General features: G+C 33.5%; 1 protein-coding gene across 4 annotated transcripts; it reads right to left on the reverse strand.

The window, feature by feature from the left end:
• Window positions 1-300: 300 nt before the first annotated feature.
• Window positions 301-16416, reverse strand: LOC137819267 (probable caffeine synthase MTL2). Of its 4 annotated transcripts, none has more exons than XM_068623062.1 (4): window positions 16233-16416; window positions 14757-15167; window positions 14372-14626; window positions 301-857 (listed from the first exon to the last, which is right to left on the reverse strand). In XM_068623062.1, exons 1-4 carry the CDS (start codon window positions 16305-16307, stop codon window positions 492-494), a joined length of 1107 nt encoding a protein of 368 aa, XP_068479163.1. In that variant the 5' UTR covers window positions 16308-16416; the 3' UTR covers window positions 301-491. The 4 variants fall into 4 exon arrangements, with proteins under 4 accessions (XP_068479163.1, XP_068479164.1, XP_068479165.1 ...); XM_068623063.1 differs by lacking the exon at window positions 301-857 and adding an exon at window positions 1776-2172 and having other exon boundaries at window positions 16233-16415; XM_068623064.1 differs by lacking the exon at window positions 301-857 and adding an exon at window positions 1776-2230 and having other exon boundaries at window positions 16233-16414.
• Window positions 16417-16768: the final 352 nt, after the last annotated feature.

Consider the following 16768-nt stretch of genomic DNA (forward strand, 5'->3'; position numbering starts at 1 on the left):
TATAATTAACTTTTTGTGGTTTTTTACAATTAGTCACTTTAAAACTCTTCTTATGAAAGAATTGAGTACCATCATCTTATACGTACAAGCTCCACATATATATATATAATAATAATTGATTTGCCTATGTTGAGCTTTCTTCTTATAATAATTAGTTCATATTATCGATTTTTGTTAATTTATGAACTGCATAATACGTCTCATTTTTCAAACAATTCTTTTAAGATTTATAATTTATTAAAAATAAGGGTTATTTTAATTTGGAAACCGTATTTTATAAGCTTAAATTAAAGTAATCAATAAAGAGAAACAGTATATAACCAAATAGATAAGAATCTAAAATTACAAGACCACTAAACTAACATAATGAAAGATTATCCTTGAAAAGAAAAACTAAAGTTACCATGAATCCAATATTATAGTAAAAATCCAAAATACATAACAACCAAAAAGTTGGTCATACACTTAACCCATCCAAAATATATATATCTTCAAGAAACTTTGGTCATGGACACTACCACATTAGTATACTCCAATGTCTCCAATTCAATGAGTTGGGCAACTTCGTTTGCAAATCTTGTGAACAATTCATCCATGTTATCTTCCCCAAACTGAACTGACAAAAGAGGTTCAAAAATAGCTCTAATGTACTTAGCTATGAACTCTCCTTTGATTTTGCTATCAAGTATAGAATCACCAACATCCTCATGAAGATTTGCATCCCAACCTATGTTGAAAGTCCTCAAAGTTTGAAGGGTAAAAGATCCTTCTGCTTCAATCACTTGTCTAACTTCTTCAGCAGTGGGACCATATATAGGTAGATCAAAGAAGGCTAATTTTTTCTCTTCAAGTAGACCCTAATCATAAAGAATAAATAAAACAACCTTATTTCCTGTTGCTAGTTTCTAAAGTGTTTCAAATTTCAAGCTTTAACAAGCACGTGTAGAAAATTTTGTTTTTACAGCACCAACTATACACCACAGCGGTAACATCCAATACCACACAATATGCAAAATAAATTATATATAAAATAATACAAGGCGACCTAGTTATAAAACAACATATAAATTATTATAAAATTTAGTGTAAATTCTAGTTTTCAAACTGAGGAATCACAGTTTTCAAACTGTACACAAGTCACTTTTCGTTCTGGAATTCTAAAATGCGATATGAAAATAAAAGGAAATAATTATAAAATGTAATTAGAGTATGTTTGAATTACGGAGAGAATGTGCGAGAATTTGAGTGAGTGGGTGAGAATATGAGAGGAAAGTGAAAAACAGTGTGTTTAAGAATGAGATATATTAGAGTGAATGTTTTAGAAAAAATTATTGAAATTTCCGATTTATTGAGTATTTAAACACTTTTATAAAATAAATTTATTGAAATTTGTGTTGATTTACATATATGTGTTGGTTCACTTTTGGCTAATCATCTGTCAAACCTAATCGCTTACCTCTTGGTCCAAACTTATTAAACTTCTAAAAAGTGATTAAAATTTTATTTTGGTAATATTTTTAAGATGGATTTTAATTGGCTTGATTCATTACCTATGCTTTTAAATTAAATGAAAGAACAAAGTGATGATGAGTAAGAATTTTAATGACACAACTTTGATACGTGGAGGTTTCAATTAAAGACAAAAGTAAGTAGACCTAAAAAATACAAGGTAAATAATCGCTCTATTATAGTTTTTTTTAAATAAAAATTTTCATATTAGGCATTATTATGTAATGACATCTCAGATCTACTGATACATCAAGTAACAACAATAATTTGTAATCACATGAAAAAAAAGTATTATTAAAAAAGAAACAAAAAGAAAGAAAATACAAAAAAAATCTGGGGACTAGACCAAAACACATATATTAACAAAATGATACATAGGTAGACTATACCTATTCATAAAGAATTTTAAGAACAGACTAGATGGTAGCCTATTATACCAATAAAAAGATTTTCTATGAGTAACCCTAAACCTGATTTTCCCACAGTAATTAAGACAAGTATTTCATCGAATACGAAACATCCAAGGAACATTAGTCCTAGCAGTAAACGCAACACAAACCAAAGTAGAATTACATTCCAACCAAACATTAGTAAGCCCCATCTTTTGAACTTCCTCCATAGCATGTATAATCCCATAAAACTCAGCAAGCATAGCAGTCTGAACTTCAAGAAACGCAGAGAAAGCTTCAATAGATTCTCCCATACTCCAACGAAAAATACCCTATTATAGTCTTTAATATATTATATTTATAATATATTAAAATATATAGTAAAAATAATACTTTTAGTTGATTATTTAAAATATTACTAATGTACTAATTGAATTTTCATTACTAACTATTTTTAAATTACCTTTTCTCATTAAAATAAAATACAATATCCATAATATTTATTAGGATTAAAATAACCAAAAGAAATATAAAATAGTGACGAAAACATTGTACTAAATTGTCTCTAAATTGTAATTATTCATAATTTTGGTCCCTAAATATTTTTAGCACAATTTTGATTTATGAATTTTAGATTATTTGCAATTTATTGAATTTTGAATTAATTTATCATGAATTTTTTTGTTAGCAATGGTACATGAAGTTAAGATCGAAGAAAAAACAGTTCTGCATAATTAAAGTGGGTAGTACATGCATAGACTGCTGGTTGTTACAAATGTAATTTGATAATAATTTAATATGTTTTTCAAAGTACATATTAAAAAATATAAGTATACAAGTTTCTATGATAAAGCTTTAAAATCATTATTAAATATAAATTAATTTTATGGACAAAAATAATTAGTCATTTTATTTTTTTAGAATTTTAAAAAATTATTTGTATCTAAAGTAGTTTTTATTATTAATAAAATTATAAATTAGTTTCTAAATTGGTATGTAATTAGCTATCAACTACCTTAGATTCTAAAATTGTTAGCTAATCATTACAAGAAAAATCCAATTTATCTACGGAAGAAATCCATAGGTAACAGCTGTGGGCATCGGTAATTTACCTATGGATAATGTGTCCGTGGGTAACGAAAACAACAGAATGTCCATAGAAGCTTTAACTATTACACCAGTCAAGTTTTGTTGTCATGTTATGATTATTATTATACTTATGAGTATAATTACCAATATTAATATAATCAATAAAATAAAAATTAATAACATTATTCATATATTTAATATCATTATTATTATTAATATTGTTAAATATTGTTAATATTATTAAATATTCGTAATATTAATAAATATTCTTAAAATTATTATATATTCTTAGTATTATTAACTATTATTAAATATTATTATTATTAATATTATTAAATATTAAATATTAAATATTAAATATTATTAATATTATAAAATATTATTAATATTATTAAATACTATTAAATACTATTAATATTATTATATATTATTAAAATATTAAAAATTATTAATATTATTAATATTATTAATAATTGCTAAGACTCGCGTATCAAGGGCTTCTTCGTCTTTGTTCCAAATCTCCACCCTTCGCCGCCGTGAGTACCTGAAACAGAGAGAACAAAGGGCGCCCTCGCGGTCGTTTGCACTCCGACGCTCAAGTTAGTATGGTAGTAAAGACCGTGCACCTCTGTATCGGAACACCGTAACTGTAGTATTCTGAAGGTGCTTTCTAACTAACTTCTCTCTTGTGCTCAAATCACTCGTGTGTACAAACGTGTAAAAACGTCCCAAAATGATTAAAACCCTAAATGTGTAAAAACCCTAAACCCTAAACCCAAAATAATATTAAGTATTATTAATATTATTAAGTATTATTAATATTATTAAGTATTATTAATATTATTAATATTATTAAGTATTATTAAGTATTATTAATATTATTAAGTATTATTAATATTAATATTATTAAGTATTATTAATAGTAATATTATTAAGTATTATTAATATTAATATTATTAAGTATTATTAATATTAATATTATTAAGTATTATTAATATTAATATTAATATTATTAAGTATTATTAATATTATTAAGTATTATTAATATTATTAAATATTACTAATATTATTAAATATTATTAATATTATTAATATTATTAAATATTATTAATATTATTAAATATTATTAATATTATTAAATATTATTAATATTATTAAATATTATTAATATTATTAAATATTATTAATATTATTAATACTATTAAATATTATTAATACTATTAAATATTATTAATACTATTAAATATTGTTAAATAGTATTAAATATTTTTAATACTATTAAATATTGTTAAATAGTATTAAATATTTTTAATACTATTAAATATTGTTAATACTATTAAATATTGTTAATACTATTAAATATTATTAATACTATTAAATATTATTAATACTATTAAATATTATTAATACTATTAAATATTATTAAATAGTATTAATATTATTAATATTATTAGATATTATTAATATTATTAAATATTATTAATATTATTAAATATTATTATTATTATTATTAAATATTATTAATTTTATTAAATATTATTAATATTATTAAATATTATGAAATATTATTAATATTATTAAATATAATTAATATTATGAATTATGATTTTATAATTTTATAATTTTTCATATTATATTAATATTTTTAATATTATGTATATAATTATTATGATAATAGGTGGTAGGTAATAGAGATTCGTAGGTGATAGTTCGTAGGTAACAGAGATTCGTGGGTAATAGTTTGTAGGTAATAGAGATCCGTAGGTAGAAGTTGGTAGGTAATAAGATTCGTGGGTAATAGTTGGTAGGTAATAGAGATTCGTAGGTAAAAGTTGGTAGGTAATAAGATCCGTGGGTATTAGTTGGTAGGTAATGTTGAATTTACTTACGGATTCAGATTCTGCGGGTAATGTCCGTAGGTAATGCTGAATTTACCTACGGACTCAGATCCCTGGTTAAAAGTCCGTAGATAATACGAATTTTTTTTGTAGTGAATTAGATACCAATTAAATAATTGTATACCAATTTAGAAACTAGTTTATATTTAGAAACTATTTTAGATATCAATAATTTTTTATTCTATAAAAATAATATCTAATTTAGTCCATAATTGTTTTTTGTCTCGAAACTTTATTTCTATTTAATAATTTTTTAATAGTGAAGAGTCTATTTTTATATAGGTGAAGAATGAATTCATTGTTATTTTAAGTTAAAGGTTATATGTATATAAATTAAAACATTTTCTCATTTATTTGTTATAAATCACTATCTTTCTAAAATTTTATAATTCACAATTTTGTTAGCCTAGGTTATAATAATATATTTGATTGTTGGACTGAGTTCATAAATGTATACAGAGATTAAATTTAATTGAAAGCGTTAGAAATTACATTTTGATAGATAAACATGGTATATAGATATAAAACATTAAGTTGTGTTACTATTCTGTGGTGAATAAAAGTGTTGATATAGGTATTATTTTGAATAAATCCTAAATTAGCCAACTTATCAGCACACGCTTTCCCTTCACGAAAAATATGAGTAACCCTAAACCTGATTTTTCCACAATAAATAAGACAAGTATTCCATCGATTACGAAGCATCCAAGAAACATTTGTCCTAGCAGTAAACGCAGCATAAACCAAGGCAGAGTCACATTCCAACCATACATTTAGTCCCAACTTTTGAGCTTCCTCCAAAGCATATATAACTCCATAATCAGAAACCAAAGCATTCTGAACGTCAAGAAACGCAGAGAAAGCTCCAATAAACTCCCTCATACCTGGATAACCCCTAGTAGCCCCATCAGTGTTAATTTTAACTCTGCCTGGTGAAGGAAACTCCCATCTAACAGGAAGAGGACGAAGAACTTTACCAGTACGAATATTAATACCAAAAAACTTAATCACACCGAAATCCATCATATCATTCTTCATTGAAGCTTTAGACGACTTTTCCACTAGACAAGTTAAATCTTTAATAACTGAAAAAGCCTTAGAAACCTTAATCTTATACTGAAGATTTGGTTTGGTCAAGGATGATGATACTTTAACCGGGATTCCCTCCCGACACCTAAAGACTCGGTTCGACCAAGGACGCATTCCTTAACTGGTATTCCCTCAAGACCCCTAAAGACTTGGTCCAATCAAGAACGCTCACCTTGATCGGTCATACCGCCCGACACTCAACTACTTAAGATAAATCTTACTTATGGGTGTTCCGACCGATAAACTAGTTTATTATTATAACTTGTACATTATATAAAACAAAAATAATGAAGAATGATCGATATATTGATTAAAGAAGTAGAACGAGGCCACACCTCGACATCGAAGAAATAAAAGAAAAGAAGGCCACACCCTGGCCGGAGGAAAAAAAAAGCGGTAACGACTAAACCTAACGATCTTGATCTTCAACGTCCTCGACAACGCATTCTTCAAAGCCTCTAATTCATCAATGGGCACCAATTGGCCCTCATAGACGTTCTTAGTGGCGTCGAAAGCACTGACCGTTGGTGGCCCATTGTAGAACAGGTAGGCTTGTCGGACTGCGTGATTGAAGCTCTCACTCAACATCACCAAGACATCATCTTGGGTTTTGTCAAGCTTAGCTTCCACCAAGGCCTTCTCGGTCTCCAACACCGAGTTCCTTGCCTTGGCTTCCTCCAACGCCTTTTTCAGTTCGACCACCTCCGCTACCCTCATCTAGCTAAGCTCAAGCACAATGCCAACCTTGGTGATATAATCTAAGAAGACAAACAGATGGCCAAGGACTCAAGATACAATTCACACAGTGAGTAGTCATCTCAGCAATCAAGTCAAGGCCCCACCAAAGATCCGACAGACTTTACCAGAAGAAGAACAGGGCATACACCAAAACACCAACTATTATTTCTTTTGGTATTCTTAAAATAAAAACATGTTGTAAATAATTTGGGCTCACTTTGGGGGTCCAAATAGTATAATAGGCTAGAGTAGGTTCATTTAGCATAATAGGTGGTGTATTTATCATTTTAGCTTGTGCCTAGTCCATTAGGGTTAGAATGTAGCCCTAGCTTCTAGAAGCTATGCCTAAGGGATGGTTTTGACAATGGTCAACACCCTAGGCAACTCCTCTGCCCTTCCTTTTCTACCCTCACTCATCTTGCCCTCAAAGTCACTCCTTCCTATATAAAGGGTTCCTTCTTCCATGTATTTACACATTGAAATTTTAAGTAAAGAAACTCTACTTGAGTGAATTGAGAGTCTGAGTACTCTGAGTTATTTGGGTCTGATCTTGGGTGGGTAATATCCCAAGTGGCGGCTCTAGGTCTTATCTTAGGTGGGTAATATCTCAAGTGGCGGCTCTTGCATCACTCATCTTGGAGACCCTCTACTCCAAGTGGCGTGACTTCCTTTCTCCCCATAAGTTCTCTTCATTTCTTCCCCTTTTCAATTCCTTTTTGTGCCTTCCATTCCCCTTCCTCTATGTTCCTTCATTTTTCACCTTATAATTGTCTTTTCTTTTTACCCTTCTGAAGTGAACCTTCACACTTACTAACCACTTGGTTAAGTTTATGTCCAGTGGGTATCTTCTTAGGGTTCTCAACTTATATTGTTAATCTCAAAATCATAAACAAGAGAAACCAATTAAAATGTGCAATCCTAAAATCAACCCACATCATGTGGTAATCAGAGCATGGTTCAATTTGTGCTTATATTGCTGAGTTGATATTCTGCCTTTAAATTTATGCACATTTTAAATTCTTGATTTTATATTCAAGCAATTTAAATTCTGCCTTTAAATTCCTATCATTTATAGTTTCCGTCTTTTTATTCATTAAGCACTTTAAATTTCGCTTTGTGAATTTCGTTTTCGCTTTGTGAATTTCGTTTTTTGTCAATTTTTTTTTCTCTTATCACTTTTGCTTGCATATGATGTTCTCATTGTTCTAGGAGTCTTTCATCTTTTATACTTATTTTTATTTTAATTGTGAAGAACTAAAACCAAATTAGAAGTTGTTAGATTAACGGTTGATTTAATTCCAAATATAGATTACAAGCGTTCATATAACTTGAATCCCAGTATCTTATCTTTTTTTTTTAAATTGAAAAGTGAATTCCATTTGCATGCACAAAATCATCTGAAAATTTGAATTCGTCAATTCAGGAGAAAAGAAAGAAGAAGCAAAATCAACATAAAATGTTTCAAGTGCATTCACATTTCACTTATAAAAAGGGGTTCTAACTATATGACAAATTACTTTCCTAATTGTGTAGTTTAATTCCACTTGCTTTCTCAATTTCTAAAACCTTTAAAATCTTCATAATGAAAGTTTAAGTAAGTTTCCTCGTATCTTTTTCGTGCTTTTCTTGTTTGTCTTGTTCAAAGTTTTGTCTTCATCTTAATTCCTTTTGGTTTTGCTTTCTTTGTTTTAAACCTTTTTTTGCTTGTCTTTCATTGTTTCTTAAGTTTTTTTTTGGGGGTACGTTGGTGAGCAAATGTAAGAGCTTTGTCATCTTTCACTTGAGGTCTTGCATCAAGTGTAGACCCTTTTGAGTGTGAATCTTTCTTGAGTGATACATGAGAGTGAGAGTTTAACTTGTAATTTTTCAATAATTGTTTGTTTCCTTGTGCAAAATTATGGCTAATTTGTCTTTAGGTGAATGTTTAAAGTTGCAATCGCCTCAAAAGGCACATCTTTTTGGGAAAACTTGCGGATGCTAGGAGACGAATGGCCCACAAAGACAAGGAAATAAGGAAACTAGTGAAAATGTTGCAAAGATTAGAGGAGGCTCAAGTGAGACAAAATCGAGAAAGGAGATGGGAGCCACGCAAAGCTACTAGAAACTACTTGCACTATGGGAGTCAAGAAGACGAACAAGATTGGAGAGTGCATCACTTTGAAGAGAGGCGCCATCAACACCAACCACAAAACCTTTTTTACTGTTTTTAAAATTACCTAGCTTTAGCAGGGAAAGTGACCCCAATTTGTATCTAGGATGGGATGCTTTTTTTTTTTTGATCGGCATCTAGGATGGGATGCTAAAGTAGAACATATTATTAATGTGCTTGAGGTCGATGATGACCAAAAAGTTAAGTTAGCTTCCCTAGTATTCGTAGACTATGCCATGCAGTGGTGGCATCAGGTTGTAATGGACATTAGTTTGAACAAGAGGCCAATCGTGGTCTTTTGGTACGATTTAAAGGAATGCATGCACACGCGATTTGTTTCTCCTCATTATAGGAAGGAACTCTTGTTGAAGCTCCAACGACTTTAACAAGGACCTAAGAGTGTGATGAATACTTTAAAGATTTGGAAGTAACTTTGACAAAAATTATTATGCATGAAAATGAAGAGTCAATGATTGCTCATTTAGTTAGTGGATTAAGAAGAGAGATTCAAAATGTTGTAGAAATTTATGAGTATACCTCTTTGGAAAAATTAGTTCACCTAGCTATCAAGGTTGAATCACAACTTTTAAAGAAAAAATATTTCAAAAATACTCATAATGATGGCTTCTATAACTCAACTTGGAAGGGTAAAAATCAATTTTCAAAACAAGATAATCCTTCCAACTCCTCTTAAGAATCCACTCCACAAAAAGAACATTTTTCTCCTTCTAGGGCAAAATCGCCAACCAAAACCTCAAGTACTAAATGTTTTAAATGCTTAGGTTTTGGGCACATAGCTGCCAACTGTCCAACAAAATGAACCATGATGGTTAAGGGGGGGATAATCGTAAGTGACCATAGTGATCAATCTTCTCGATCTAACTCCCCTTCCCCATCAAAATCCCCAATGAATGTGAATTTCCTTGTGAAGGTGACTTATTGGTGATAAGGCGAATGTTGGGAACAATTCCAAAACATTTGGATGACACATAAAGAGAAAATATTTTCCACACCCACTGCCTTATCAACAACAAGTTATGTTTCATGATAATAAACGAGGGTAGTTGTGCTAATGTGGCAAGTATAAGAGTAGTGGAAAAGCTTGGATTACCCACTATCTCTCATACAAAGTCCTATAAACTTCAGTGGCTTAGTGCCAAAGGAGAAATCATGGTAAATAAACAAGTCCTCATAACTTTTGATATAGGAAAGTATCAAGATGAGGTTTTATGTGATGTTGTGCCAATGGAAGCAACACATATTCTTTTGGGAAGGGCCTTGGAAATATGATAGACAAGTTCTACATGATGGCCTGACCAACAAAATGTCTTTTAACTTCCAAGGGCACAAAGTTATCTTAAAACCTCTTTCTCCCAAAGAAGTTCATGAGGAAGAAATAAAAATGAAAAACAAAAAAGAAAATGAAAAAGATAACGAAGGAATAGATAAACCAGATTACAATATATCACCTTACACTGCAAAAACAATCATGTTAACCCGTGTCGGACTACAAACTGCACCTCCAAGGTGTTCTTCTTCCTTCTCTTTTTCATTACCCAATAAATCTAAATACTTGATATCTGGGACATTGAAGTTTTGGGATGAAATTCAAACCCCTCCTAAAGGTTCTCACCTTCTAAGAGGATTTTCATCAAAAAGTTCTTTCATCCCCAACATGGCTTGTATCTAGAACTTCCCCTTCTGAACTCCCCACACTTCAGGAACATCAATTTACTTCACATACCAGAATCCACAATATCTTATATGTGAACAAACTAACTATGTTATCTGCAGGAGTTCTAAATTTGAGGTCGAATTATCTTCAACTTGGGGCATGATATAATCCAAGAAGACAAACAAATGACCAAGGACTCAAGAGACATTTCACACGGTGAGCAGTCATCTCAGCAATCAAGTCAAAGCCCCACCAAAGATCTGACAGACCTTACTAGAAGAAGAATGAGGCATACACCAAAACATCAACTGTTCTTTCTTCTGGTCTTCTTAAAAATAGAAACATGTTGTAAATAATTTGGGCTCACATTGGGGTCCAAATACTAGAATAGGCTAAAGTAGGTTCATTTAGCATAATAAGGGGCTGTATTTATGATTTTAGCTTTTGCCTAGTCCATTAGGGTTAGAATGTAGCCCTAGCTTCTAGAAGCTATGCCTAAGGGATGGTTTTGACCATGGTCAACACCCTAGGCAACCCCTCTCTCCTTCCTTTTCTACCCCTCACTCATCTTGCCCTCCAAGTCACTCCTTCCTGTATAAAGGGTGCCTTCCTCCATGTATTTACACATTGAAATTTTAAGTAAAGAAATACTGCTTGAGTGAATTGAGAGTCTAAGTACTCCTTTTTATCTAGGTCTAATCTTGAGTGGCTAGTATCCTAAGTGATGACTCTAGGTCTTATCTTGAGTGAGTGACATCTCAAGTGATGGCTCTTGCATCCCTCATCTTAGAGTCCCTCTGCTCCAAGTGGCGTGAATTCCCTTTCTAATCCATAAGTTTTTTTCATCCCTTCATCTTTTTCCTTCTTTATTTGCGCCATTATCCATTTCCATTTCGTGTTCTTTAATGTTCCTTCAATTCGGTCATTCTTTATCATTTTAGTCTTGTTTCGTTTCCTCTTTTATGTTCTCTTTATCTTCACCTTTGCATCATTGTCACCATTCTCTTTGCCCTTGTGAGTGAACATTCACACTTACTTAACCAGTTTTAAGTTCGTGTCCAGTGGAGATCTTCTTAGGGTTCCCACCTTTAAATTGCTAAAATCCAAAATCTAAACAAAAGCGAAACCTTTAAAATGTGGAATCTAAAATCAACTCATATCACTTGGCCATCCTCAACTCGAAGGATGAAACCGCCTCCAAGGATGACTTCAAGAGCTGGAGGTTTCGGCCAACTCATTCTCTAACCGAGAGTTCTCTTCAACCTTCTGGTTTCGTATATCGGCAACAACCTGAGTCATCACAAGTCTCCGACATTGAATCTCAATGTCGGCCGAAAGCAGCTCCTCTTCGGGGACGAAGGAGAAAACCTTTTTAGTTGTCGGTGGCAGACCGACTTGGACACCCTGTTTAAATTGAAGATCACCCAAAGTAGAGTCAAGGGGGCGATGGGGGCTTCGGGAGCAGGAGCGACAGCTTCAAGGCCGGTTGTGCCGACCGGCGAGGAAGACTCCAACCGAATTGGAGAGGGAGGTGGTGGACGTCTCTCGGTGCCGCCAGGAGGATGAGTGGTCATTGCGATGTTGGCATACTCCCTTCTTTTTCTCTTCCTTCCCTCATCAACAAGAGTTGAGGGGCCAGATGCCTCGACAGCGGAAGGGTTGTCGGCTGCAACTGTTTCCAGGCTATTTTTGCCTTTCCCTTTTCAAGGGTCTTGGCACGGAAGGCAACCATGACATTGCCCGAATAAGGAGCCTCTTTTGTCATAATATCTGCATAAGTAAAAAACACTTAAGTTAAAATATTTGACCGACCGAGACAAAAAACAATGGAAACATACCATAAAAATTTATCCACCGCTGAGAAGACTTGAAAACGATTAATAGTTACTGTGTGGGGAGCCTTCGAGGTAGGTTGTCAAAAAGAGAATAAATCTCCAGTTCCTTGGCTCTTGGAGCCGAACGTGGCCATTCCTTGAACTGGGTGGGGTTCTTGGTCCAATATAGAGGAAAATTAGACCGACCAGTTTCGTCAAAGAAAAGCCTCGAACCCTTGGGCTCAACAAAAAGTTTGAAGAACTTTCCTTTGAAATTTTTGTACGAGGTGGTGTAAGGGCTAAACAAAATGTTACTCGGTTGACTGATAAGTAACAGCCAGCTAACAGGGTTGGTTGGGTGAGAGATATAATTACTTAAGAAAGTGGAAGGAGTTGGAGAAAGGCGAAACATGTTGCAGATAAGGTGAAAATTTTGGAGAGAAGCCCAAGTGTTTGGGTGAAGTTGGGAGGGAGTCACATTGAGTGTCCAATGGACACCCATGGTGAAATCATCAAAAGGGAGAGTGACATGCAAGTCAGAAAAAAAGACAAGAATAAACAAAGAAGAAAGGACCCTCTGAGGAAGACCGACCCATACATATGGTATCGGTCGGTCGACAATAATCAATAGCCAAGATACCATTACTGGCATCCGACTTCAAAACGGTATGCTTTCCTATGAAGAAGTTGATGGATGACCCATCAAGGTATACAAAGATAAACCCGATCACCTTAAGGTGTATCCAATCAAGCCTCGAAAGATGGGACGACTTTTCAAAGGGATCTGATCGGTCGACAACACCTTTCGGGTCATCAGCCCTTACAAAATCCTCCATGGGGGACAACGTTTGAATTGCCCCAATCGACAAGGGCTCGGTTGTGGAGGAGCCAATAGAAGAGGAAGACGAAGACGAAGAGAGAGAAAAGGATGAGGAAGAAGACGAAGAAGACATGACTAACCTCTCGGAATGTAAGGAAAGCATCGCACCAAAATGATTAGGTTTCGATTGTCGGAGCAGGAAAACAGTGACTCAGAACTATAGAGGACCACTATTTATAGTCCTCAAGTAGAGAGGAAAACTAAGCGTCACTCTCATCTCAACCGTTAGATCTCCCTCATCCAACGACTCACACCGAATGGCGCCAAAAAACCTAAGTCATCATTACGCGTCACATCACACGTTCGACATCACCAACGTAACGTTCCACCTCGGGAAGCCCAACCATCACACTAACCTCAGATAAAGACTCTTCGAATTAAACATCCTCGAGCTTGGTGGCAAGAGTAATGGTAGGGTCCGCACGACCGAACATGAGTCTCGGCATCAGGTCTAGATCGACCGACATGACCAATAGCGAGACTGATTAATGACCCCGCATTTGTTAGTCTCCTTTTATTAGGCATGTTAACAACAATGAGACCACAATAATTGTATAAATTAGCAAACTCAAAGGATCAGGTACACAATCATCTAATCCTAAATACTGAGGGTCGAGTGTTGAAGTTTGACTTGAGCGTCAGAGTACCATTTCCAGGTACCATTCGAAGCCAAAGCTAGCAATGAGGAGGAGTGGGAGAGAGAGATCGTGGGAGTTCAGCTGAGAGGAAGGAATGAGGTGAGACCAATCGACCGAGAAGAGGTTCAATCGTTCTCTTGGTTCCAATTAGACAAGCAGATGACCAAAGATACAAAAGATACTTCATACTTTGATTAGTCATCTCAGCATACAAGACAATTAATGCCCCACCAAATATTAAAAGGATCTCAATAGAAGAAGAATTGGAGACCAAAGTATCAAATGTTTTTTCTTCTACTCTTCTTACAAGATAAAATGTTTGTAAATAGTTAGACTCATTCAAATAGAATAATAAACTAAACTAAAATAGAGTGTAGTTTATGTTGTGATTAGTAAATTGGACATATATATATATATAAATAAATACATATGTATGCATATATATATATATATATACTACTGCTATTTTGAAGTGAGTGCATTCATCAAATCTCGTGGCTTACCTCCTGGACCATGTCGTTGAGTACCGTACCAATTAGCCCCCAAGGAGTGGTCATGTCTTGAGATTTTTCTCTACCAATGAACGTAAGTAACATGATACCACCCGACCTTAGTTCCTCCGAGCGTGATTTAAGAAATAGTTTGAAATCCTTTTCAAATTGCTTCAAGTATGCTTCATAGACTGAAGGAGGGTTGTCACTTGTAATATAAACATTTCCCTTGTTGAGTGGTTCAACTATGTTGGTCGAAGTTGGTGCCTGATGCCATACAAATGTAAACCAAAGGCGTTAACTTAGGGATTGTAAAGCGATATAAAAAATGGAACTATGTTAGCAAACATCCATAACATAATGATAAGAAATGCAGGATTAATTTGGTGCAATTGACCTGAGATAGCCAATGGAGACTGTAGGAGGAATGAAAGAAGTGGATGTAATCATCGGGAAAAAGCCTTCCATAGAAGTTTCCGGGTGTTGCATGAATAAAGCATCTTCCATGATTCTCGTTTTTCTCTTCATGTATTCCTTCGAGGAAGTCAGGGATCAACTTGAAGATGATGTTGAAATCATTTCCAAATAGATCATTCATGTAAATTTGCAATACAGGTGGCGTACTCTGGTTTAAGCTCAAGCTAGCACTATCCATGAGGCTTAGCATATTTGACACAAATAAGAGTGAATTTGTCCCCGAAGAGCATCCCAAATCTGCTACTTTCCAACAGCTTTCTGAAGTTATGTTTGACATCAACAGTTTTACATTATCTTCAAGTATAGGTTTCACTATGCTTCCCACTTTTCTCTACACCAAATTTAATTTCAATTTCGGTCATCATCTTTTTTTTATCAGAATAAAATTAAATTAAGAAGAATACTTAAAGAGAGTCTCCGGATCATCAACAACAAACCAGAAGCAAAAAGATAAAGGCTGTTTCATGCATAAAATATGCAGAAAAATTGCACCAACAAGCACCTACACACCAACATGGATAAGAACTTCAACCTGAAGCTTCTGAATTTGCCATCTCCTACACACCAAAACTCTCCAAAAGTATAGAATTTCTATATTTCTATATTTCTAATGCTGTAACAGTTTTAATTATGTGATTCCCTTCAACAGCATTCCTCATGCACCTTTGACTTTGGTTCACCAACATATCAGTTAACCACCATGCCAAGCCACCATCTTCACATTGACATTCCTTTGACATCAGTACACTTCAAAATCAAAGCTCTCACCCTCCACAGTATCAACGAACATATAACTATCCTTGCTCAAAACCAGAACCATCCAACATAAACTACATAAACTACCCATCCACCAGAAAAAACCTTACACCCTTTCAGACCACAAACATCCAGCCATACAGCTCTTTTTTAAGCAGCCACCCATCAGAACTTTTTTAGCACTATCCATACCAAGGGATCGCACTCCAGTAGGACCAGCACCTTAACTACTTCTGCATAAACCAGTAGAACAAGATCGCTACTGGAATAGCCACATCCTCCCTATCGTAGAAGCAAACAGCCCCATCCCACTATAGTCCACACTAGAACCAAACAGAACATCAAAAAGCCAAACCAGCAGTTCCATGTTTGAGACACAAAGCTATATGTGGTCCAAATGAACCCTAGCTTAGATAAAAAAAAACTGCACATGATGGACCCTTGCTGGAAGCACCAACCAGCAGCCAACGTGCTACTTCTGCCACACTAAACCAGACAACCTACCTTTCTAAAAATTTGGGTTACCATCTAATATGATTGCCATAAACTCTTTTCTTTTTAGCATAATCAGAAAACAAAAAGAAAAACCTCTTTGTATTTTATATGCGTTTTGTTTTCTAAAGCGGAAAAGAGATGATACCTGAAGTAAGGAGTTTTTGATATAGCTGGTTTCTCCCTCACCACCCTTCATGTGAAGCACTCTCTCTGTTGCCATTATGTAATGAATGGACACTCAACAATACTGAAGTCAAACAATTATGTTAGGCTATTGGAAGTGTCAACATTTATATACACACGTTATTGTTAGGATGATTATCCAACTGGTTCTTGCTTCCTTTTTTTTCAAAAAAAAAAAAAAAAACAGACATCACTAAGACTCAACTACAATAATTGGAGGATATTTTTAATTGTTGAGAAACAATGTTTATCGCGAGCATATAAAATATCTAAAGCATATGTCTCGAGATGCACATTAATTCTACTTTATGTAAATAAAAAATATCTGCATGACACATGGGATAAAGTGCCAATATACGACTATAATTTTAAAGTAGAATAAATCAGAGAAATGAAAATTAATTATGTGTTACGTGATGATTTAAATAACTATTGTGAAACAATATTTAAAACAATTTGAAGTGAGAGTTCCTATCATTAGAATAAAAATAAGTAGGC

This window comes from Phaseolus vulgaris, chromosome 10, assembly GCF_000499845.2.
Source record: "Phaseolus vulgaris cultivar G19833 chromosome 10, P. vulgaris v2.0, whole genome shotgun sequence".
Lineage (NCBI taxonomy): Eukaryota > Viridiplantae > Streptophyta > Magnoliopsida > Fabales > Fabaceae > Phaseolus > Phaseolus vulgaris.

Excerpts from the sequence above, each read along its gene's own strand:
- LOC137819267 (XM_068623062.1), bottom strand. The coding sequence starts at position 16,307 with ATGGCAACAGAGAGAGTGCTTCACATGAAGGGTGGTGAGGGAGAAACC. Across the intron at positions 15,168-16,232 it reads TCAAAAACTCCTTACTTCAG|AGAAAAGTGGGAAGCATAGT; the intron begins GTATCATCTCTT and ends AATTTGGTGTAG. Across the intron at positions 14,627-14,756 it reads GTCTCCATTGGCTATCTCAG|GCACCAACTTCGACCAACAT; the intron begins GTCAATTGCACC and ends GTATGGCATCAG.